The sequence below is a fragment of the Phodopus roborovskii genome, unplaced genomic scaffold, assembly GCF_943737965.1.
Source record: "Phodopus roborovskii unplaced genomic scaffold, PHOROB, whole genome shotgun sequence".
NCBI classification, from domain to species: Eukaryota; Metazoa; Chordata; class Mammalia; order Rodentia; family Cricetidae; genus Phodopus; species Phodopus roborovskii.
Window position 1 is genome coordinate 57,464,006 of NW_026126480.1, and position 22,720 is coordinate 57,486,725.

A 22,720-nucleotide genomic window follows, 5' to 3' on the forward strand; every position below is an offset into this window, starting at 1 on the left:
AAGCTTCACAGCCCAAAGCTCAGCAAAGATACTGTTATCCACTGGCGGGCTGGGCTGGGTGTGACGCTGGTGGGGAGGGGCCCAGAAGGACCCAAAGGCTGACCAGAGGCAATAGTGAAAGTAGAGGAGGAGGGAGGTAGGGGATGCTCCTGTCTCCCATAGGGAAGAAAGAATAGTTCCCATTTTAAAAGGGCTGAGTACCAGAGAGGCTAACCAACTGGTTCAAGGTCACACAGCCAAGGAAGAAATCTTTTCTATTTTGAAAGGGACACAATGGGATGAAGCTGAAGTTAGTTGTAAGGATTGGGTGTGTGGTTCAGCTTTTATCTTGAATACACAAGGCTCCAGCTTCAATTCCCCCAGCATTACCATGACCACCCTGCTCAGAAGAAAGAGAGAGGGGGAATGTGGGGAACAATTTTGGAAAGAAGAGGCAATGGCAGCTGGCTGGATATGCCTTAGAGGCTGACAATCCATTTTATGGAAACTGAGGCACAGAGAGGTTGAAGCTACATTGAATTGCTCTTTAGTGATGGTAGTTTAAGGGATTAAGGGGCTACTGAGTACCTCTCCAAAAGCAAACAAGCAGCCAGTGCTAGTGGAATCAGGTTGGATGGGCTCTGCCCAATGTTTCAGCCAGGGAGGACAGGGCACAGGCAGTATCTAAGGGTTTGAAGCCCTGGGCATCAGCCTGGGGGAGTAGCTTTCTACCTGATCTCAGGTGGATCTTGTCCAGCTCACAGACCACAACCCAGGAAGGAGGCCCATGTTTTCCGCTGCCTGATGAGCCTCAGGAGTTAATAATTAAGGGTTTAAGAAGATAGAAGCTTGTCAAGCCCCGCCCGGCCACTGGGCTGCTGCTCCTTCGAGATAGCAAAGGTTAGTGTGAGGCTCTGCCTGGTGTGCAGACAGGCTCTTGCTGCTTGCCCTCCTAGTAGTGTTCAAGGGGACCTCAGCCTGGCCCCTAGACATGGAAGCCTCTGAGGAGCCCAGGCAGTGCCCTGCCCGGGGGTCATGCCCAGTGTTCTTGGCCATGAGCTCAGGCACTGTCCGCTATGCCCCATCAGGTTTGAGTCCTATACCTGAGAGGAACTGTAGAGAGGAACACTGGAATACAAACAGGTGAGCTCTGGTCTTGGGACGCCTAGGGGAGGTGAGGGTATGGATCTTGCCCCTCTGCAGGGACACGGGGGATCAGAATGCACTGCTTTGAATCAGGAAGAATTTTAGGAGCTTCCTATAGGGTGGGCACTTGGGAGCCCTGATTGTCTGATCCAACCTGAGGGTTAGACTTAAGGTAACTGAAGCTCAGAGAGGGCAAGCTACTCATGGTAGGTCACAGCTAGAAACAGCCCTAAATGCTGTCTAGGCTGGTTCCCAAGTCTTGTGTGCCTTCAGCCTCAGCCTAGGGTCTGTGACTAAGGGTAACCAGCTGGGGAGGGGAGGATGGCTGGGGGAGGGGAAGGTGTGTGGAAGGAGGGAGGCTTTCAGTGGTTAGAGATATAGACACATCTTTAATTTTTCCCTCTCCACTGGCTGGGCCAGGCACCTAGTAGATGTGCAGTAACCCTCTGAAGGCTGGCTGTATCCAGCTGCAGACCAGGGGCTCTGGGTTGTCTCTTGGAAAAATTGCTGTAAAGGATTTATACCTCACCACACCTGGCTGTGTGACATCAGGCGGATTCCTTAACTTCTCTGAGTTTATCCCTTTCCAGTGCTTCCCCGGGTGTGGGGGTGGGGGGAGGGTAGAGAAGTGGGGGATGGGGGGCTGTATGGCCTGGGAGTTCACAGAGTCTAGATGTATTGATGAGAAGATATTTTTGGTTAGTGATTGCATGCCAATGCTGTTAGGGTGAAGACCACACACTTGTCCTTTGAAGCCTCCCTCAGGGACTCCCAGGGTGAGGCCTCTCTCTCTGGCACTGTAGAGCTTTGCTGACATCTCCTCCCCCTTCATCTCTCACTAATCCCACTGCTATAATTTACCTTCATCCTAGCTTTTAAAGACTTGGGAGGCAAGGACCCTGTCCTGGACACTTTTGTGCCATCTTTCCTTCCTTCCCCTGGATATTGACCAGAATAAGGAGCAGGAAAACAGCATTTGCTCAAGGCTTAGCTAGTGATGGGTTCAAGTCAACAAATTATGTTGACATCTGCTTTGGGCCAGCCCTTAAGCTGGTCCAGGCTGGGTGGAGGAATTTAGCTCCAAGAAAGGGTTGATCCAACCCAGGAAATGTCATAGCCTGATAGATAAGCATCCCATAGAGAGTGAAGGACACAAGTGACCTGGGCTGAGGATCCGTCAAGGTGAAAAGGATGCTTTGGAGAGCTGCCCTGGTTCTTCAGGCTGTAAAATGCCAGCCATGGGGAAAGACATGGACTCCAGCCTGTTTTCCACTCACCAAGTGCTTGTTTCTATAAGCTGGGAAAGGAGCACTCTTTTCTATTTAAATAATATTTATGTGTGTGTTTGTGCACATTCATGCAGGCACCCTCAGAGGCCAGAAGAGGGCTTAGGGTCTCCCCAGAGCTGGAGTCAGAGGAGGTTGTCAATTGCCAACTGTGGGTTCTGGGAACCAAACTTGGGTTCTCTGCAAGAGTGATGCATTCCTTTACTGGCTGAGTCACCTCTCCAACCTAACTCACTTTTGTTTTGAAAGGAGACACTGAGTTGGTGAAGATGGGTCCTAGGCAAGTTGAGGCTCTGGCAGTAGACACCCTTGAAAGCAGGGTCTCCCACCTGTGATCCACCACACTGCATGCCATAAGCCAAGCATGGTGGCACACAGCTGTGGTCACAGCCACTGAGGAAGCTGAGGGAGGATCGTTGCAGTCCAGAAGCTGGAGATCAGCCTAGCTAATATATGACTCACATCCACTGAGAAGAGGGGATTAAGGGAGATGGGGGTGGGGGGGTGAGGGGGTGGGGGTATAGGGGTGTGAGGAGTTGTTCCAGCCTGGAGGGTCTCCTGTTTTTGCAGGAGCTCAGAAAGGGCAGCAGGATGTCTCTTCATGTGGGTGGATGAATGAGATTTGTTCTTTCTCAAAAGCCCAGAGAGGTCTGCAGACCCAGCCTGTGGGAGCTGGTCCTAGCAGGACTCCAGGAGGGATTGGCTATGGGCTTTACTCATTGGATCCATCATAAACTGAGGCTAAACCTCATTCAGGGCAGTGGTCAGGGCCAGGATAAAAGCAGGCCAGAGGAACTGAGGGACAGATGACCAGTGGCCAGGGATTCAAGCTTTTCATAAATCTGTTTTTAAATACCTGGGACGGACAGGTGCTTGTGAGGTTGGTAGGGTAGTCTTCAGAGCTTAGAATGGCTGGAAAGGAAAGGCTGGGATGAGCAGTGTTTAGAGGTACATGGGGAGGGCCCTGAAAAACAGAATTGGTAAGTTGGGCCAAAGTAGTGCTCTCTTGGGTTAACTCTTAAACGAATGGGACTTGTTTGGGGTCTCCTCTATCCCATTCCCAAAAGTCCAGTGTCACAGAAGGCTGACGCAGAGCTCTAAGCTCCAGAGTCTGGTAACACTGCTAGAAGTCTGAGTGTGTAGGAGGTATCTGCCTGCTTGGAGTGACAACCTGCAGGAGAATCATAGCTGAGACCTTCGGGTTCTTAAGCAAGGGCGGTCCAAAAGTGAGAGGCAGAGAGTGACTGGGAAAGGCCGAGGTCAGCTCTGGCTGAGAGATGACAGACCAATTCTGCCCTCTCTGCGGGATCACAGTCCCCTCGCAGCTAGAGGGACAGGCTGGGCTGGCAGAGGGGCGGGGCCGGGCACGTGGCCTGGGGCCGCCTCTCAAGCACGTGACTCGCCCAGGGCAGGGGAAGGGCTTGGGTGGGGCGGAGCCTCAAACCTTGGCGGCCCGCGGGACAGACCCGCCGTGGAGCGATTGACAGGCTGCAGGGCAGCTCTGGTGCCCGGGCAGAGTTGGCTGTGCGCGTGGACGCGGCTGCGACAACGCAGAGAGCCGGGATGTGGAGCGGGTAGGTCCCCGCACGCTAGTGGCTCTGCTGTTGGTCTGGGCCGCGCTGGCCTCCTGGGGTGGGAGAACGGGGGGGGGGGGGTCACCGTTGTTGTTTGCACCCCACTCCCCACTCCTTGCCTGCAGCGGAGGGGAGTGGTGTACTGTGAGGACACGCTGCTGCCCGAAAGCTGGAAGGATCCTGGCGGGACCGATCTGAGTTGCCCCCCAGGCTGGGAAGGTGACAGCCCAACTCCTCCTAGCGCCAATGGAGCGCATGAGAGAAGTGGGGGTGGGGTAGGGGAATGGGTAGTAGTATGTATATTTCAAAGTAAATCTGGGGCACACATTTGAAGGAGGGAACACCCATGAACTCTGGGAAAGCAGTGCAATTGAGAAAGCTAGCTGTGTCTCTCCAAGGTCCCTGGCCTATTCACTGGGATCTTTTGACTCGAGATGTGGGATGGGTCTCTGCTGACCCATATCTGGAGCGGAACAGCACAGATCCTGAGACTTGGGTGAGCCCTCTCCACATACCTCACCCCCACTCACATCTGTTAAGGCCATTGGTCCTTAAGGCTGATTCCTGTTCTTGGTCAATCTAATAGGAGATCCTGCTCTGTATTCACAAGATTGAGGTCCTTTCTTGAATTTAGGCAAATACATTCTTCCTGGCCTAGAAAGACTAGGTGTTGGGGGGTGGGTGTTTCTACTAAGGACTGTCCCAGGATAAAAAGAAAGACAAAAAGCTCCTGGGGAGGGGAATAGGGGCGATCTATTTACTCTCATGGGCCCGAGCTGAGCTTGGCCTGAAGGGCTAGGGGAGAAATGGGGCTTCCACTCCAGGCAGGGTACCAAACCCGAGCTCATGTGAGGTGTGGACAGGCTTGGATCTTTTAGAGGGAGCTGAAGCCAGCCTGTGTTTGTTGGAATTTCACTCCAGGAAAAGAGACTAACTAGACTTGGAAAGTGTTAGGGGTAGGTGGGCTCCTGGTGTCTGCAAAGTTGAGGCAATCCTGCTTGGGGATGTATGTGCCTGATTTGTCTGGGGCTGTGTGTTTGAGGAGCAGCCTGGTTTGAAGGAAGTTGTGACCTTTATGCTGGGTGGGCTGAGGCCATTGCAGTATGACCCTAAGGGTGCAGGTCTCCTTCTCTGTGCTGGAGCCAGCTCTATCTGTATTTGTGTGTTTGTTATGGCAGGGTCCTGAGTGGGGATGAACAGAAGTGATTGGACCCTGTGGGAGCCAGGAGTAGAGATCCTTCTAAGGATTCCAGAGCATAAGCCTCACTGGCATAGATTGGCCTCAAACTCCCTGCATAGTCAAGGATGGCCCCCTCTCCATTTCCCAAGGACTGGGGCTCAGGCATGCCACACAAGGCCTCCTGGTTTGTGCAGTGCTTGGCTTGGAATCTTGAGCTTTGTGTGTGCTGGGCCCCAGTCTCACTTTGTTTTGCTTTGTTTTTGGATGCAAGTTCTTGCCTTATAGATTAGGCTGACCCAGAACTCTTTTTAAATAAAATTTTATTAGTGTTCAGGGGGTGTGTGTAAAATGGGGGGAGGACACATGCATCACCACACACAGGTTGACGTCACAGAACAACTTTATGAAGTTGGTACTCGTACTTTTACGTGGGCTCTAGGAAATGAACTAAGACCCCCACACTTACACAGCAAGCTCCCTTCCTCCATTAGCCATCTCACTGGCCCTGGCCTAGAATTCTTGCTCCTCCTGCATTAGTCTCCTCAGTGCTGCACTGCTATGCCTAGCTGTCTAACCTCACTTAAGGCTAATCCTCCACTCCCCTCACCTACCCCATAATGGGCTTCTCTTCCATTTCCTATAGCTTCACAGGCCTGTGGTCTTGGGGGCCCAGCCCACACTAGATGATGTAGTGAGGATGACACTTTGAGATTTCTGCACCTAACACGGGCCTGGGCACTTGACATTTGTTCATCAGCGACCAGATTCTGGATTTGGTCACACTGAGCAGCCATAATAACGCTGGTGTGACCCTCTGGTCTCAGATTCCCACACACTGGATGGGACTAATTAGATCTATCTCTAGGGAGAACTGCTAATGGACTGCTGAGAAAAAAAGTTGACCCAGCCTCCCTGGTGTCAAGAGCCAAGCCTTTCCCCTAGCCAATGACTAAGGAGTTCTAGAGTTGTAGGTATCTAGGCTCTGCAATCTTGTTTTGTTTTTTCAGACAGGGTTTCCTCTGTGTAGCTTTGGAGCCTGTCCTGGAACTCACTCTGTAGACCAGGCTGGTCTCTAACTCACAGAGATCCTCCTGCCTCTGCTTCCCAAGTACTGGGATTAAAGGTGTGTACCACCACCACTGGCTGGCCTAGGCTCTGCATTCTTGAGCAAGTTCCTTCATTGTTCTAAGGACTACTACCCTGAGACCTAAATCACAGGGAACTGAGAGCCCCAGGATCAGGCAACTAGGCCTTCCCTCTGGGAAGGACTTGTGCAGCCAGGATCTCTCCACTCACCCTGGCCTTTCAGCAATGGAAGTATCTTGCCTGCTGTTTCTTGCCAGCACATTTGTGTCCAGGATCAGATCAGACCTTCAGTAGAGCCCTGCTGGGCCTCAGCACTGGATATATACTCAGTAACCCTTGGGGAATGAGGAGGGGGAGGAACAAAGTAAAAAAGGCAGGGAGAAAGGGATGTCATGGTAGCCCCTGGAAGCTTCCTTGCAGCTATGGAAGGATCAGGATGTGGAAGCTGGCACAGTAAGCACTAGGTATGTGCTATATGTCAGAGGTCTTAGGGGTGTGTGTGTGTGTGTGTGTACATGTAAAACTCTGAACTAGATGTACAGGAAGCCCCCCCAGGAGCCCCCCCCTTTTCCAGGCCTGGCCTGGCTCTTGGTGGAGAAGCAGAGGGTTGAGTCCCCTCTCAGGCTGTCCTGGCTTGGCCTGGGGGCAGTAGCAGAAAGAATCTGGCCTGTCTACCTACCTAGTCTCTTGACCTCTTCCTCTCACTAGGGCCTGCTGGTGTTCTTGAACTCCCCCTCCCCCATCTACCCTACTCTCCTCCATCAGTAGCCCAACAGCCCTCCCACTATTTGCCCTGTTCCCCTCTGGCAGTGGCCTAGGCCTACCCTGTCTCTGCCCGTCCCTCCTGCCTTTGGCTCACTGGATTCTGACCAACTCCAGGTCCTTACCATCAGAGAGACAAGATGCATCTCTGATTCTCAGGCTGCCCCCCTGCTACTCCTAAGCCCAGGCTGTCCCTCTGGTACCTCCCAACAGCTGCCACTATCCTGCCTTTTCCCATTAGCCACCCACGGCACCCTGTAGTTCCCAAAAGCCTGAGCCACCCCCTTTCGCTTCCCTGAAGACCCCTTCCCACTTCCTCATTCCCATTCCACTATTCTCATTCAGCTTTCCTTTGGTTTTAAATTAGCTTGGTTAATCAATTACTGTGCTGCATGTTTTTACCTGCCCTCCTACCCAAGTCCTGCTCCACCCCTGCCCATGGACCCCCTACAATGCTTTGTTTGTGTGTCCCCTCCCAGCTCATTCCTGCCTGGCAGGCAAGGCAGCCCTAGGCATCACGCCTCACCACTCCACCCTTACTTGGGCACTGTCTCCAACTTCCTCAAACCCCATCTGCATCCTGCCTCACTTCTCCGAAAACTCCATTCATTCCTGCTTGTGAGGGACAAGTCACATGCTGTTTGTGCTGTGCCTGCAGTCTGGGTTCAGTACCCATCCTACCACCTCCTCCTTGCTATATATTCCCAGCCAGGTCACCAACCTCGTCTCATGCTTGGTGGCCTTATCATTGAGACTGGACTGTGGAGTCCCTCTCACTACAGTACTATCACGACACCCATGGTGGTTGAAGCGGTGGGCTGACCTGAACCTGGACCAGGAACCTGGAAACCCTATGTACTTGTTGGTTTGGGCCTGAAGAGACTTAGACTGTTTGCCGGGCTTATAGAGAGCAACAAAACCTTTCCTGGCACCTTGTTGCTATGTGAATGTCATACATCTGACAGTCTTAGTCTCCTGAATGAGTCTGAATCCTGCTGCAGTACATGGCACTGCCCTACACCCCCCACCCCACTCCCGAGTCAGGAGTCAGTTCCAGGGCAAGATTTCTGTAGCTTCTCCAGGGTATAGGATGGATGCTCCCAGTCTTGTCCTGTTCCAGAGTTGCGCTCAGGGCCCCCTCTGCTGTTTATTTAGTGGAACCATTGTGGCCTGGAAGGGAGAGGGATTCTTATTGGAGAAAGAGCTGCAGAGGGACATGCCCACTTGCTGAAGAGCCTGGAGCAGGTTGGTTTGTCCAGGCTCAAAGGGCTTCAAGGAATCCTATTTAGCCCTGGCCAAGAGTTCCTGACCCAAAAGGGATTTTTAGTGTCTGAGTGACTAACAGGTTACAGAGTTCAGGAGTTCTCCTTCAGTTATGCTTTGAGGACAGGGACAAAAATCCCTGCTGCCTGTGTAGGACAGGCCTGGTGGACTGAGGGTTGTAGCTACTGCATTATATTTCCTGGGGAAGTGACCCAGGAGAGCACTTCCTGTATGTGGGGGCCCTAGGCTCCTAAGCCAGCTTCAGGGTGGGGGATGCTGGCCACCCCATCTGCCTCTGACCTTGACTCTTTTGTTTATGTTTTTGTTTTTTTGAGGCAGAGTTTCTCTGTGGAACAGCCCTGGCTGTCCTGGAACGTACTCTGTAGGTCAGGCTGGCCTCAAACTCACAGAGATCTGCTTGTACCACCACATCCAACTCTGACCTTGACTCTTAGTATCTGTCATCCCTAGAAGATTCATTCCCATCCCATAGTATGCTGTATTCCCACAGAGCCTGGACTGAGGAGGTCAGGGATGGTGGATCCCATCCTACCAGAGACCTGAGGGGATGGCATGCAGGTTGAAGTATGTGGACAGTCCCAGTCTGGCTCAGTTGGACCTGTGGAACCCTTTCCGTCTTCCTCTGAATTTTATGGATCACCAGAACTACCCTGAAGATGGGAAGTGAGAAGGGAGGAGGTTCTGCAGACTGGTGTGTCCACACACATGCTGCACTCTCCTCCTCCTCTCCTCTTGCTTCCTGCTTTTCGACATTTGAGCATCAGCCGTTTCTACTAGTAGGAAGGATGTCATAGAGAGCCTGCCCTGGGGCTCCTAGATTGTCTTCTGGCTATGAAATAGGGTCCCATCCCTCTGGAAGTGGGCTGAAGTCAGAGACAGCTGGCAGAATGGTCTGACCACCACCACCACCTCAGGCCACACTGCTGAATGAAGCTGGGTATGACTAGCTAGAATGACTGTGACTATCATTTTCCACTCAAGAAGGTGGTATTGGGCCCAGGTCTCCAGGAGACGCCTTCCTACTCCCATGGAATAGAGTGGCTGTAGGTTCAGCTGCAGGGCCCAGAGTCAGGCCAAGCATTTCAGGCATCTCTGCCGAGTAAAGGTTGATCCCTAGTCATCTGCAGCACTATAACAAGTGACTTCCTGTTTGATTCTGATAGCATCCCTCTCTTGATGCTTTCTCTGTCCATCTATGGGGAAAGATTCCAGGAACTTCAGACACTCCCAGGGCAAAGCCTGGCTCTGATCTCAACCACTGTTCACTTCATTCCCTCCCTAGGCTCACTTTAGTCAGGATGTTTTCTGGGCTGGAGCAAGGGACTAATGAGCTAGTTTAGCTGGGACTGGGTAAATCTTCTTTGCTGTAACTCATAAAAAGCCTGCTGCATTTCCCAGAAGCCCTTGATCATGGAGCAGATGTGATGATTGCAATTCTTACTCCATACCTGGCCACTTGACCAGAAGCTGGGAACAGAGGCTGAAGTCCTGGCTTCTTGCCTCCACACTAGCCCTCACCAGCTGGGGGCCCCATAGAAGTCCCTCTCTTCTCTCTGAGCTCGTATTTCTATCTGTAGGAATGGGAAAGACTACAATTACTATGTAAAGTGTATTTTTAAAAATGTGTGGGATTAGAGCAAGAGTTCAGTGGTTAAGAGCACTTATTGCTCTACTAGAGCACCTAAGTTCCCATAACCCACATCAGGCATCTCACAGCTGCTTGTTACTGTAGCTACAGATGATCTGATGCTTTCTTCTGGCCCCTGTGAATACTAACATACATGATGACATACATAGGTAGAGGCATACACGTGCACATGAATACAAATAAATCTTACATGCGCACACACACACACCACACACACACTACACACACATCACACACAAACACACACAAACACACACTGTGGCTGTGGAGTTGGCTTAGTAGGTAAGTGTTTGCTGTGCAAGCATGAGGACCTGAGTTTGAGCCAGGCATGGTGGCACACTCTTGTAATCACAGTTGTGGGGAAACAGAGGCCCCTGTCCAGCCTAAGCAGTCAGCAAACCCCAGACCCCAGTAAGAGACCTTTCGATAACTCCAGAGGGCCAGCATCCAAGGCTGACCTCTGTCATCCACATCCATGTGCACATGCATGTACCATCACAAACACACACACTGACAGACAAAACTCCCAGTCCCTGGGCAGAGTTCTCATCCCACACAGCTGCCACAGCACTGTTAGAGGGCGCAGGCCTCAAAGACCCTGCATCAACAAGATCCGACCCCGCAAAGCACAGTTTTGGGAAAATGTGTCTTCCCCATATGCTTTGCGGTGGAATGGTGACTCTCTGTCCTTACCTTATATTCACTGAGACCCAGTCCCTGCCAAGCAGGGTCCAATTCCAGGAGCCTCAAGGCCACATGCTGAGCCCATTCCAGGGTGGGGAGAAGGCTGGGCTGGGCAGTGGACCTGCTGCTGTGGCCTCTGAGATCTCACTTTGTGTTACTCAGGGGGAAACTGAGGCTTAGGGGTTCTTTGGTGAACTTCTGAGGGGCTTGAGGACAGGAGAGAGGGGTAGTTGCCAGCATTTCCTTTCAATTATTCTAAGACCCAGTATCATCGGCCTTGTGTCTTTCCAGATCAGGCTTAGCTAGCCCCTCCCCCCTCACTTCCCAGTTATCAGTCAGCCCAGCTCCCCCCCCCAAAAAAAAAAAAAAAACCTGCCAAGCCACTGCTGCTCTGAGGCTGCTGGCTCAGGAGCCCCAGATTTTGCTGAGCAAGCAAATCCAGAGGTGCTGTCTCTGCACAAAGGCCACTGGCCAGACCTTCCTCTCTTCCCTCTCCAGGATTTGCTTTCTAGGGGGTGCTGAAGCTTGGAGGTGGGGGCTGGGTAAGGGCAGAACCCCAGTATTTCTAGGGCTTCAGCAAGCGGAGGGTTTTGAGGCTTCTAGAGGAGGGGATGCTTGTTTGAAGTCACACAGAAGGCCAAGGAAAGCTGGATTTTGCTTCTCACAAAATCCAGGGGTGGCAGGAAGTGGGTCTGTTATGCCTGGGCTATTTGTAGAATCTTCCTGCCTGCCAAGGCCTGGTCCTTCCTCTCTGGTCTGCCTTTGTGACTGTCTATCATATTGACATCTCCATTAACGATGCCATGTTATTGATAGAGTTTAGTTTGCTTTAACTGTTGATGAAGGCTCCCACTTACCTGGCTCTTCTGTGTCCAGGTTTTCTGTCCATCCCCTTCAACTCTTGAGAATGACAGTCATTGGGACAGTCCCTACCTACAGTGTAAGAGTAGAGACTCAGCCTAAGCATCGATACATTTATATTCATCTGTCTGCTCAACAAGAGTGAATTGAGTTTGGACTTAGTGCTGGCCATGTTCTACACTCCTCAGTTGGGGATGGTGGATGACAAAGTGCATGCGTTCTACGTTGGCCCCTAAGAGAGTTTGTATTTGGTCATTCTGCCCTTGTAACATTCCGGTTACAGCTTATAGTGGCTCTATTTTACAGATGGATAGACTGAGGCTCAAGTGACAGGTGTGTGGCCTAGCGCTGGTCCGTGGGCTCAACTCTGTAGGCTTTGAGTCCCCACCCTGTGTGTGCTGATGCCCTTGTTTGCCTTTCAGCACACCTCAACCAGATGAGGACCTCTCCACAGGCCTCTCGGCTGTCTCAGTACCCTGGAAAAGCCTTGGCCCCAGCAAAGGTCACCGGGAATCCCCAGGAAGCCTGGTGGAAACCTCTGCTTCCCGGAAGGAGGCCCAGGGTGAAGAACACTCAGCAGCTGCTCCCCTGGATGTGTCACGCCTGCGCAGCTCCTCCATGGAGATCCGAGAGAAGGGATCAGAGTTCCTGAAGGAGGAACTACACAAAGCCCAGAAGGTGGGTGCTCCAGGGTAGGGTTGGGGGATGAGGAAGAGCAGCCAGACTGAGTGAGCCCCAATAGCTGTGGAAGGGAGAGGAGTCATCACCTGCCTAGGCTAAATGCCAGGCCCATGCTAGACCTGGGAACTCAAAGGAAGAGGCTGGTTTAAACCATGGCTTCAAGCATGCTAAGTGTATGTTCTACACTGAAGTCTTGGAAGTCTTAAATGTTTTCACTCATCTTGACGCATGTGGAAATCTGCTTCCAGCTCTGCTGGGCTGCTGGGCTAGGGTTTTAACCTTGTGCATGGGCTAGAGTACCACAGATTGTCAGATTCCTATGAAGTGAGCTGGTGGTCTAAAGCTCCACACCAGGCTGGGGAGATGGAGCCTGGCTAGGGCAGGCTGACCGCCTCCTGCCTGCACCCAGGAGCTGAAGCTGAAGGATGAGGAGTGTGAACGGCTTTGCAAGGTGCGTGCGCAGCTGGAGCAGGAGCTGGAGGAACTGACAGCCAGCCTGTTCCAGGTTTGTTGGACAGCCTGGAAATGGGTGGTCCGGGTGTCTAGTGTCTCATGACCACTCATGCAGAGGTGTCCCCTCTTCTAGGAAGCTCACAAGATGGTTCGGGAAGCCAACATGAAGCAGGCTGCATCAGAAAAGCAGTTGAAGGAGGCTTGGGGCAAGGTGAGATGCATCCCTGTGTACCTAGGCCAGCCCAAGGCTTCCATCACAGCCCTTGATGGGGCGTACCACCCTCAACTAGCAAGGGCATGTAACAGGGCACTCACAGACCTACTAGGCATCAGGAACAAGAGACCCCAGATCTGGGACAGGCAGGGTGGGTCTGAAATTAAGTAGCGCAGGACCCTCCAACTCCATTAGTGCCGTGGAGACTTTTTGGGGGCCTTCTGTAGTCCAGGAGGATCCAGTGGTTATTACAGGTTTTCCTCCTGACTTCAAAGCAGAAATGTGGGCTGTGGCTGTAGAACAGGCAAGCAGCTTCCTTTCTTAGAGCGCTTGCCAATCAGTAAATGTGAAGCTTGGGCTGTTCTTGGCTTCTGGAGATCCATGAATACTAAGTAGGACATCCAAGAAGCTCCCAGAGAACTCCTCCAGCAGAGTCTCATCATGTGACCTGAGGCGGGCTATGGCTCCTTTCAGCCTTGGTTTCCCTATCTATAGAATAGCTGTCTTAGAGGTTGTTCAAAGGGTGAGGGGAGGAGTTAGTTACTGCTGGGGCTGCCTGGCCAGCAGGCCATGGTAGCCATGGTGACGTTAACCCCATGTTGGGGTTGATGGTCATCTTGTCTGGGCCAGATTGACATGCTGCAGGCAGAGGTGACAGCCTTGAAGACACTGGTCATCACGTCCACACCAGCCTCTCCCAACCGTGAGCTCCACCCACAGCTGCTGAGCCCCACCAAGGCTGGACCCCGAAAGGGCCACTCACGCCATAAGAGTACCAGCAGCTCCCTCTGCCCAGTTGTGTGCCACACAACAGGGAATATCCCCACCCCAGACAGAGACGGCAAGGAGGTGAGGCACAGGCTATCGTGGGCTCACAACTGGGAGGGGTGTCCCTGCTTAACCAGCCAAGAGAGCACCCTGCAAGAGCCACCTGCCTTCTCCTGTGGGACCTATCATCTGTCTCTCCCCTCTCTGGGCTTCAGGGTCCCTTGAACTGTGAAGGCTGGACAGGCTCCTCTGATTCCAAGCAGGAGGTGGTAATCTCTGAACTTGAGCTGTCTTAGAAACTGAAGTGCCTCTCTCAGGAAACCTCTTCAGAGACACATTTTCTATGTTAAGAATGGCACACAGGTGCCACTGGACATCTGGAGAGGTGTCTTGTGGCTACAGCCTTGAGGTGTAAGACCACCCTGTGCTTATGTGCTCTAGGGTCCTCAGCACCTCTGGCTGTGGTGCTTAGGCAAGCATGACCTCAGAAAAACATTTCTCTCCTGCCTCAGCAAGGAAAAAGGAGAGGGAGGCTTGGTCCAGGCTGGAATGACACGACCAATCCTTGGGTAGCTTTCAGGCTTCTGTTACTTCACATATCACACGCACCCCATCCTCCGGGGGAGGAACTGTGGGGACACGAAAAAGCCAGTTCAGGCTGTATCCGGTGAACACTGGGGAGATGTGGGGTGAGATCCAGCTTTCTGGGGCTCTTGCTCAAGCCCATCCTAGCTCAGAACTCTCTTCATCTGCTTCCTGAGCTTTTAGGAGGTGCAAGAAAAGCCCTCTCTGTCCCCTTCTGAGCACTGAGCTTCCCATTGGACACTGACATCTCCTCCTTCCTCCTGTCTGTCTCTGTATGTCTGTCTGTCCATCTGTCTACCCATCCCCTGGCCCAGCCTGGGCTGCCCCCTCTACTCTCCCTGCTCCTGTGCGTGATCCCCAGCAAGGCCATCCACCTCACCTACGAACCGACCTGGCAGTTCCCATCTGGGGAGCTGCCCACGGCCCCCAACTCTGCTACCTCTCTCTCCTTTTCCCGACAGGTAATGGCTCATTTAGGGGCCACTCATCCTTTCTCCTCTGGGCTTCACTCATTGTGCATGCAGCCCAGGCCAGGCCAGGCCATCATTGCCTCTTCCAGTGGGCAGCAGGGAAACCTGTGAAATGTTCTCTCCTAAGTGCATGTACCTATGTGTGCATTATAGACATACAGAGGCCTGTGGGTTCCTATGGGGACTTGCCCTTGATATTTTTTTCCAAAAGGACTCAGTAGCAGCATTCAGGCCAAGGCCCTGGATCCAAGTCTGTAATTTTGCAGTGCCAAGAAACTTAATGTACACCCAGACTTCAAACTGTGTTGTTCTAAATTCTTTGGTGCAAAGGGCAGACAGGACCTCCTCCTCTTCCCCTGGACTCTGTTCTGCTGCATGGCTGCTGAGGATAGGCCTGATGGTCTACTGAGCCCTCCTGAATCTGCTTGTCCTCCTCTCCATCAGCTTTGTCTTCTCTGAGGTGCTCACCCTCACCCCTGACTGCCCCCCCCTCCCCTGCAGGTGGATACCACCCTGTTTTCAGAGTTCCAGGCTTGGAGGGCATCACCTACCCTGGATAAGGACTGCCCCTTCCTGGAAAGGGTGTACCGGGAGGATGTGGGCCCCTGCCTCGACTTCACAGTGCAGGAGGTGAGGTGGGCTGAGGGGGTCAAGGGTGGCTAGCTGGGGACCCAGCCCATTTGTTCCCAGTCACCCGGTCTCTCCCTGCTCTACCCCGATCCGCTATAGCTCTCGGCTCTGGTGCGGGCTGCTGTGGAGGACAACACACTCACCATCGAGCCCGTGGCTTCACAGACTGTGCCCACAGTGAAGGTGCCCACTGTTGAATGTAACAACACCAAGTAAGCTTAGTGCCCTGGGTGCCTTCCTGCCCTTGTGGGAAGGTCCAAAATGGAGGGAACTAGAATAGGAGCCTTGGTTTTGGGCTTCATGGGATATAGATGGGCTGTACAGCCTCAGGGTGGGTGAGACTAATAACATTCAGGGTGACTATCTCCTATGGCATTATCTATTTATTTATTTATTTATTTACTTATTTTCGAGACAGGGTTTCTCTGTGTGGCTTTGGAGCCTGTCCTGGCACTCACTCTGTAAACCAGGCTGGTCTCAAACTCACAGAGATCCGCTTGCCTCTGCCTCCCAAGAGCTGGGATTAAAGGCATGAGCCACCACCGCCCAGCCCTGTCTCCTATGGTTTATGACTTAGCCTGGGGACTCCCAAGAGATAGGGCTGGGACTGTAGTTTAATAAGTCCTTGACTAGCATGTACAAAGCCATGGAATCCACCCTCGGCACCTTGTGAAACCAAGTATGGTGTGGCATACACCTACACCTGTGGTCCCAGGACTTGGGAGGTAGAGGCAGGAAGGTCAGAGGTCAAAGGTCATTCTTGGCTGCTACATAGCATGCTCAAGACAAGCCTGGGTTACACAAAATCCTGCTGTAAAGGAGTGAAAACAGTAAGCCACAAGAGAGAAACGGTCATCACTGTCCCCGTTTAGGACCAGGAAGTTTCTTTGACAAAAATCCCTCCTGCCAGCTGTTCTGTCTCTTCTGGCTGGCATAGCCATACTTCTCTCGCTCCTCTTCCGACCCACAGTGACCCTGGGCTCTGATTGGCATATAAGTGATTGCTAGCGGCTGGCTCTATCTGCTGCCAATAAATCACTCACTGCTCTGGCAGCTTACCTGCACAATGCTCAGCCAGCACTGAGCAGGGACACCAATAGAAGTGAGCAGTCAAGGTGGAGTGTGGACCAGGCAGGTTTCCCCCTGGGCATTCCAGAGCTGCCCTGGTGGGTGGGGCTGGTCCCACAAAGGAAGCCTGGCTCACAGAGGTGTCCTGAGCCAGTTAGGACACCAACTCACTAGACTGGAGTTTTAGGGGTCATCAGTGTGTGTTACCCTAAAAGAAAGTTCTCCGGTGAATTTTAATGAAGGCTCAGCCTCATAGCGAAGGAAGAGGCAACAAACACTATCAGTTGCTCTTTACTTGGGATTCTGTATTTCTTGGGCAATAGGGAAGCCACAGGGAAAGATGAGTTAAGACATGGCTTTTAGAGTTGCTCCTGACTGTAACATAGAGAGGAAGAAAGGGTAGGCAGGCAGTAGGGACGTCATGGGGAAAGATGATGAGTTAGATGTGGCTTTTGGAGTCACTCCTGGCTGTAACATAGAGAAGAAAGTGTTAGGAGCGTAGAGAGTGGGTAGAAGGAGCTGAGGGAATCCAAGCAAAAGGAATGATGTAGGCAGGGGACATGGCAACCAAGTGAAGATGGGGGGGAGGGAGCCCAGTGGGTGATGCGCTAGACTTCGTCATGAGGCAGGGACCAGTGGAGGGAGCAAGATTTGAGAGTGGGAGGCTGGGCCATGGGCTCTCGGGACCATGGAAACCTAATATGTGGGTAGCTGAAGGTGCTAAGTGGGTTTCCCCGGCATGCATGGCTGAGGAGAGAGGTGGCTGGGAGGGGGATGGCTAGATGAAAAAGCCTGGTGTGGGAAGTGGGAGGCAGTCAGACCAGAGTTCAGTTAGGCAAAGAGGTGATTGGGAGTAAGGTCCCAGTAATGAGAGGGGGGCAGTTTTAGAGGCTGCAGAGGGTGAGGCTATGACATGAGATTGAGTTCCTCTGCTTGTCTGGGGAAAGGAAAAGAGGTGGGGGGAGGGGTGGGAGTGGGCATAGATCCAGCTTCATTTAAGGTCTTTCCTGAGGACTCTTGCCTCATCTCACTTGTTTGGCCCTGGGCTCGTTTGGAAGCCAGGAGTGGGAAGGAGAGGCCAGGCCCTACTTCCCACCTGCTTCCAGTGCTAATTCTCCATGCATTCTCTAGTTAGCACATGTTCCCTGCCTCTGTGAGCCCCATTCAGTGCCTTACACCTCCTCTGGTCTCCCCAGAACATGTGCCCTGAGTGGACTGGCCCGTACCTGTCACCATCGAATTCGCCTCGGGGACTCTGAAAGTCATTATTACATCTCACCATCGTCCAGGGCCAGGGTGAGTCATCCTTCACAAGTGTCACTTGGCTTCTTGACCACAGAGACTAGAACTCTGGACCTCTGGCCTCGAAGCAAAGCCTGAACAACTCTCAGAGGTGCAGAGACTGACTCTCACCATAGTCAGGGCAATGCCTTGTTTCCTATTGCTGTGTGACAAATGCCCATAAATGTAGGGGCTTCAGATAATATGCTAGATTTTAGCCAGTCTCTCACAACCCATTCGCTATGCAAGTAAGGATAACCTTGAACTTTGATGCTCCTGCTTCTACTTTCAAAGCACTGGAATTACAGGCGTGCACTACCATGCCTGGTTTTTACCATGTTGGAGACGGTAGGCAAGCCCTCTACCAATTGGCTATCCCCATCCAAAAGGTAATATACTCTCTTTTTGTTTCATTTTATTTTGTTTTGAGACAGGGACTTGCTATGTAGTCCTTACTGTTCTAGAATTTAGAGCTTGAATTTAGAGAGATTTGCCTGCCTCTTCCTCCCCGGTGCTGGGATTAATGGCATGAGCCATCATGTCCTGTGGTTATATATTCATATTCTCTCACCTTTCACCTTTCTCCTGGGCCAGGAGCCTGGATACTGATACACCAGGCAGCCTCAGCTCAGGGACCTACCAACCTGCAGTCAGAGCTCAGCTAAGTGGGTTCTTATCTGAGTTCAGGGTCCTTCCCAAGCTCCTGCAGCTGATGGTAGAATTCAGTTCCATGTGTCCCTGATGGTCTTTGTAGGCCAGGGAAACCCTCAGCTTCTACCACATGGCCTTAAAACCAGGGCTGAGGTGTATTCCAGGGCGGCACAGCACAGCCCAGCCCAGACATGGAGTCTTCAGACTCAGCTGTCTGCAGCTCCTCCTTTGGGTGCCCACAGCCTTGTTCTATGACCTCACGTTCCTTCATCCTTGTGTCTTGCTTTTCTTTTATTGAGACTTTGGTGTGTGGTTCTGCTGGGCACAGCTGTGTAGCAGAAGAGACCGGAGCTGAGGAGGGTCAGATCCTCGCTCAGACAGATTGAGGGATGAAGTGTTAACAAAGAACACAGCCCTGGGGAGAAATTCTGCCTCTCTGCCACTCCATGCTCAGGAGCCCTTGTGGCTGCCCTGTTGGCAGCTACTCACCTGGAATCAGAGTTGTGCCGTCTCCCCTCCCCCAACATTGTTTCCCCCATCCTAGCACCAGGCTCAGCCACACCTCTGGCTGGTGCTCCTATGCTTTCTCACACCACCCTGCCTTTTCCTCCTCCCTCCCTCTCCAGCTCCCTGAACCCTCTCTGGCCTCCTGGCAAGCTCTGTGTTTGGTGGCCTAGCAAGAGCACCTCCCCGCAGCCTCTTTCGCAGGCTAGCCTCCGGGTACTTCACATATAGGGCTTTCCTGTCCCAGAATCCTGGAGAGGGGCTCTTGTGGGACCAGCTGCCTGCTACCACCCTTCCTGGCTGGTTTTCTAGATGCAGAAGCTGTGTGGACATTTTTGGAACTTCTCAATGGAGTGAGGGAAGCAGGGTGAGGCTGGGAAAGGAGGCAAACCAAGACAGGGCTGAGCTTTGGCTAGCTCCAGGGGGAATCCTGAGCACAAATCTCCCTCCATCCTGGCCTTGTATTCCCTCCACAAAGAGAGGTGCCATGGGCTCAGTATCACCTAAACCTTCAGAGGCTGTGAGAGCAGACCAGGCCTGGGGATGGCCTCAGGACAGGATACAACAGAGCCCCCTCCTCTCTGTGAGAGTCTTTGGAGCTGTACCAGTGAAGGGTCACAAGAGCTTGACAGGGAACAGGCCTCTAGCTATAGTGGGGTCCTCAAGCATCTTGGGGACAGGTGGGAACAAGGCAGCCTGGGACAGCAACTCAATTGCCTTGCACGGGATTGCACACAGCACCTAGTTTATGTCTGTTGGGCCCAGACCTCCTTGCACAGGAGGAACAGGTCCGTGGGGGATTAAGTTTGGATGCTGGTACAGGCCAGCAGATTGCTTCTGTAGCTTGCCCACTTCCTAACTCCATACTTGACCAGTTTTTATCACTGGTAAAATGGTCACAGGGAGCGTCTGCGCCTCACTTGCTGTGTTGCTTAAAGGCACTTGCAGCCGTTCTTAGGCACTCTGGGAGTCTTGGTACTGTTAATTAAACCGTGGAAGCCAAGCTCTAGTAGAGTCAGAGCACCCCCTGGCTCTGCCAGGTACCTAGGACTTACTGTTCTGGGACAGGGTCTACACTGGCTTTTGGAAGGGACCCTAGAGTGTGGGGAATCCAGTGAGTCACACCCTCTCCATTCTGCTTACAGATCACTGCAGTATGCAACTTCTTCACCTACATTCGCTATATCCAGCAAGGCTTGGTTCGGCAGGATGGTGAGTGCCCCCTAGTGTTCTTCTCTGGGATAGTGCCCAGGGGAGGAAGACAGGGCAGAATGGGGCTGGTTAAGTGCCTTCCAAGCCCTGTCCAGCAGCTGCAGAGGCAAAGGTATAGAGTCCCTTCTAGTAGAAGGACAGCAAAGGGGAGCTGTTCCTCGGTGGTGGTGGGTTCTGCTTCACTGGGACAGCAAACCTGGTGCCTTCCACATGTCTGGGCCATGCTGCTTTTTCTTGTGCCTAGAAATCCTAGGGTCAGCAGAGACAGCATTCCTGTTACTGGCTTTGACGTTCAAGGTTCTTTATGATGGGTCTCTCCTGTGACTCTTCCCTATTTTCTTCATGGCCACCAGAACATGGGTCCCCTGCCTCCTGGGTCCTTCTCCAGACATGGGGACTGGTGCCCTGGGCCCTGCTCACTGCTCTGGGTCAAGGTGGGAAAATATCTGCAACTGGAGAAGTGTAGTTCTAAGCCCACGATGAGAACAACTGTGTGGCAGAGAGTGTGCACATATCTGATCAGGCAGAGGGGGAGCTCGCCCACTGCCCTGCCCAAAGCCAGAGAAGGCCAGGACAGTTGCCTGAAGTGACCATGAACTATCCTCTCTGTCTGCAGCTGAACCGATGTTCTGGGAGATTATGAGACTTCGGAAGGGGATGTCACTAGCCAAGCTTGGCTTCTTCCCCCAGGAGGCCTAGGGCATGGCCCCAGGCCTGAAGTAGGCTCTGAGCTAGAGCAAACAGCTGCCTTGGGACAGACAGACAAGAAATCCTGGAGCCAGCTTGAGCCAGAAGCTGAAAGGACAGATAAACAGCCAGGCTGTAGAGACAGCACTAAGCCAGTCCCGCCCATTCCTCCTGGGACAGACAGAAGGACAGCCTGCCCTGGACTTCATGAGATGACCCTCTTGCCCACTGGGCTCTGTAGCCACTAAGAGACTCTCAAGAAAGCACCAAAGATCAAGGCACTTGGAACCATATTGGGGAAAGGCTCAGTCCTAGAGAGGGGACCCTTGAGCAGCCAGTACCCTCTCCACAATTCCCTGCTGCTTACCAATGCTCTGTTGCTGCCACATCTTTAGAAAGGGACTGTTATAAGGTGGCTGGATCTCCAGAGTATGCTCCGCCACAGCCTCTAAGCCCTGGGTCATCAGCACCCCCTTGTGGCCATCTCTCAACCTGTACTGAGTGGCCTCAGGTTGCCCCAGCAGTAGGGCAAGCATCTCTCTCCAATCTGAGAATTCTGGAGGGACAACTGCCAGAAAGTGCTCTGAAAATGAGTCCTAGACACACCCATTCCTCTGCATAGAGGCCTCTCTTTCCCCTCCCTTCCTACTTCAACCCCATCTCCAGGAGGTCCTGGTCCTAAAATTGCCAGGGGCCTGGGCTCTTTCTTCCCAAAGTGTGGCACCAGGGAACCTCGGGACATTTGGGCAGCCATCCAGACTACAGGGGCCCTGGATGTGGGACTGGATGGAGTGGGCAGGCTACCCAGGACCTGGACCCTGCCTTATCCATCATAGCCCACCGGGAACTGGGCTTGGGGGTTCCAACCTGGGCATATTCCCTCACCACGCCCCTATTTCCTTCGAGTGGAATGTAACGCGATCTCTATTTAATAAAGGAAGGCTTTGTTGGTAGGGGCTAGGCAGCAGTGGCCTTCACTCCTGCGTCCTGGGGCTCTGGCCAGAGCTTGGGCATCTGAAGGAATGAAATCAAATCCTTTCCTAACTGCCCTCGTGCTTGGGATTAAACCCAAACCCTGAAGCCACCGCCACTGCTGCCAACACTTACATGCTGCTGGGAAGACTGCTGGAGTTGTCCTTACTATTTCATGGTGCTATGGGGTGTAGGAATGGGTTTTGCCACTCTGTGTATTCGGTTCTGACTTGTGAATCCCCCAGCCCTCAGAGATGATCCCCAGCCTATTAGAAGTCTGGAGTCGAAGCATCTAGGCTTCCTGGGGCTTGGCAGGACAGTGTAAGATGGTGCTACCTGCCATAGGACAGATGGGAAGTACAGAACTGTCTAGCCCCAGTCTTAGGTGCCTTCTTAGCAAGGCATGGCAATCACAGGTGGAAAGAGGTGGGGGTACCTGGGTCCTCAGACACCTCAGAGTAGGACCGGGAGATGTCCTGGGGCCCCTGCCTCTGCGCCACCTGTAGGCCTCTATGCTTTCTTGAAAGGGTGCAGCAGATTCTGTGTTAGGTCAGAGGTTGTCAGTAGCCCATGGGCACTTCTCTGTTGGCCTGGGGCCCAGGTGCAACTCAGATGGTAGATCAGCTGGGGGCTGGCCAGATCTCTGTCAAGGTCCTCTGCCTTCACATGTTCTCTGGCCGGTAGCCTGTTCCCAGGACGCTACTGTCTCCATTGTGGCCCGTGTTCTCACGTCTCTTCCCTGCTCCATGATGGCTCCAATTCTATCTTCCCAGTCCCCATAGACACCTGGTCACTGACCAGACACCCCTGTCACATCTACTCATCCATTTAGCCAATACAGGGGTGGTCTCTGCGCTGGACGTTGGCAATAGTAAACATACCAGCAACACATCCAGGTCTCTGGATGGAGAAAAGTAAAGACAAAGGAGAATGCCAGGGAAGGACTTGGTGTACTGGATGGGATTCCCCATGGCATCTCTATGTCAACCCTTGTTCACCTGAGGACATGGGAGGATGAAAACCTGAGCCCTGGACTTAGTCCCTAACTTCTGTG

The 22,720-nt window shown here is 52.7% G+C and overlaps 1 protein-coding gene across 4 annotated transcripts; it reads left to right on the forward strand.

Annotated features, from left to right (window-relative positions):
• Window positions 1-923: 923 nt before the first annotated feature.
• Window positions 924-21,647, forward strand: Rab3il1 (RAB3A interacting protein like 1). Of its 4 annotated transcripts, none has more exons than XM_051193918.1 (10): window positions 924-1,122; window positions 11,913-12,168; window positions 12,581-12,676; window positions 12,758-12,835; window positions 13,469-13,687; window positions 15,163-15,291; window positions 15,391-15,503; window positions 17,556-17,655; window positions 19,941-20,007; window positions 20,624-21,647. In XM_051193918.1, exons 1-10 carry the CDS (start codon window positions 971-973, stop codon window positions 20,704-20,706), a joined length of 1,293 nt encoding a protein of 430 aa, XP_051049875.1. In that variant the 5' UTR covers window positions 924-970; the 3' UTR covers window positions 20,707-21,647. The 4 variants fall into 4 exon arrangements, with proteins under 4 accessions (XP_051049875.1, XP_051049877.1, XP_051049876.1 ...); XM_051193919.1 differs by lacking the exon at window positions 924-1,122 and adding an exon at window positions 3,884-3,985; XM_051193920.1 differs by lacking the exon at window positions 13,469-13,687.
• The last annotated feature ends 1,073 nt before the right edge of the window (window positions 21,648-22,720 follow it).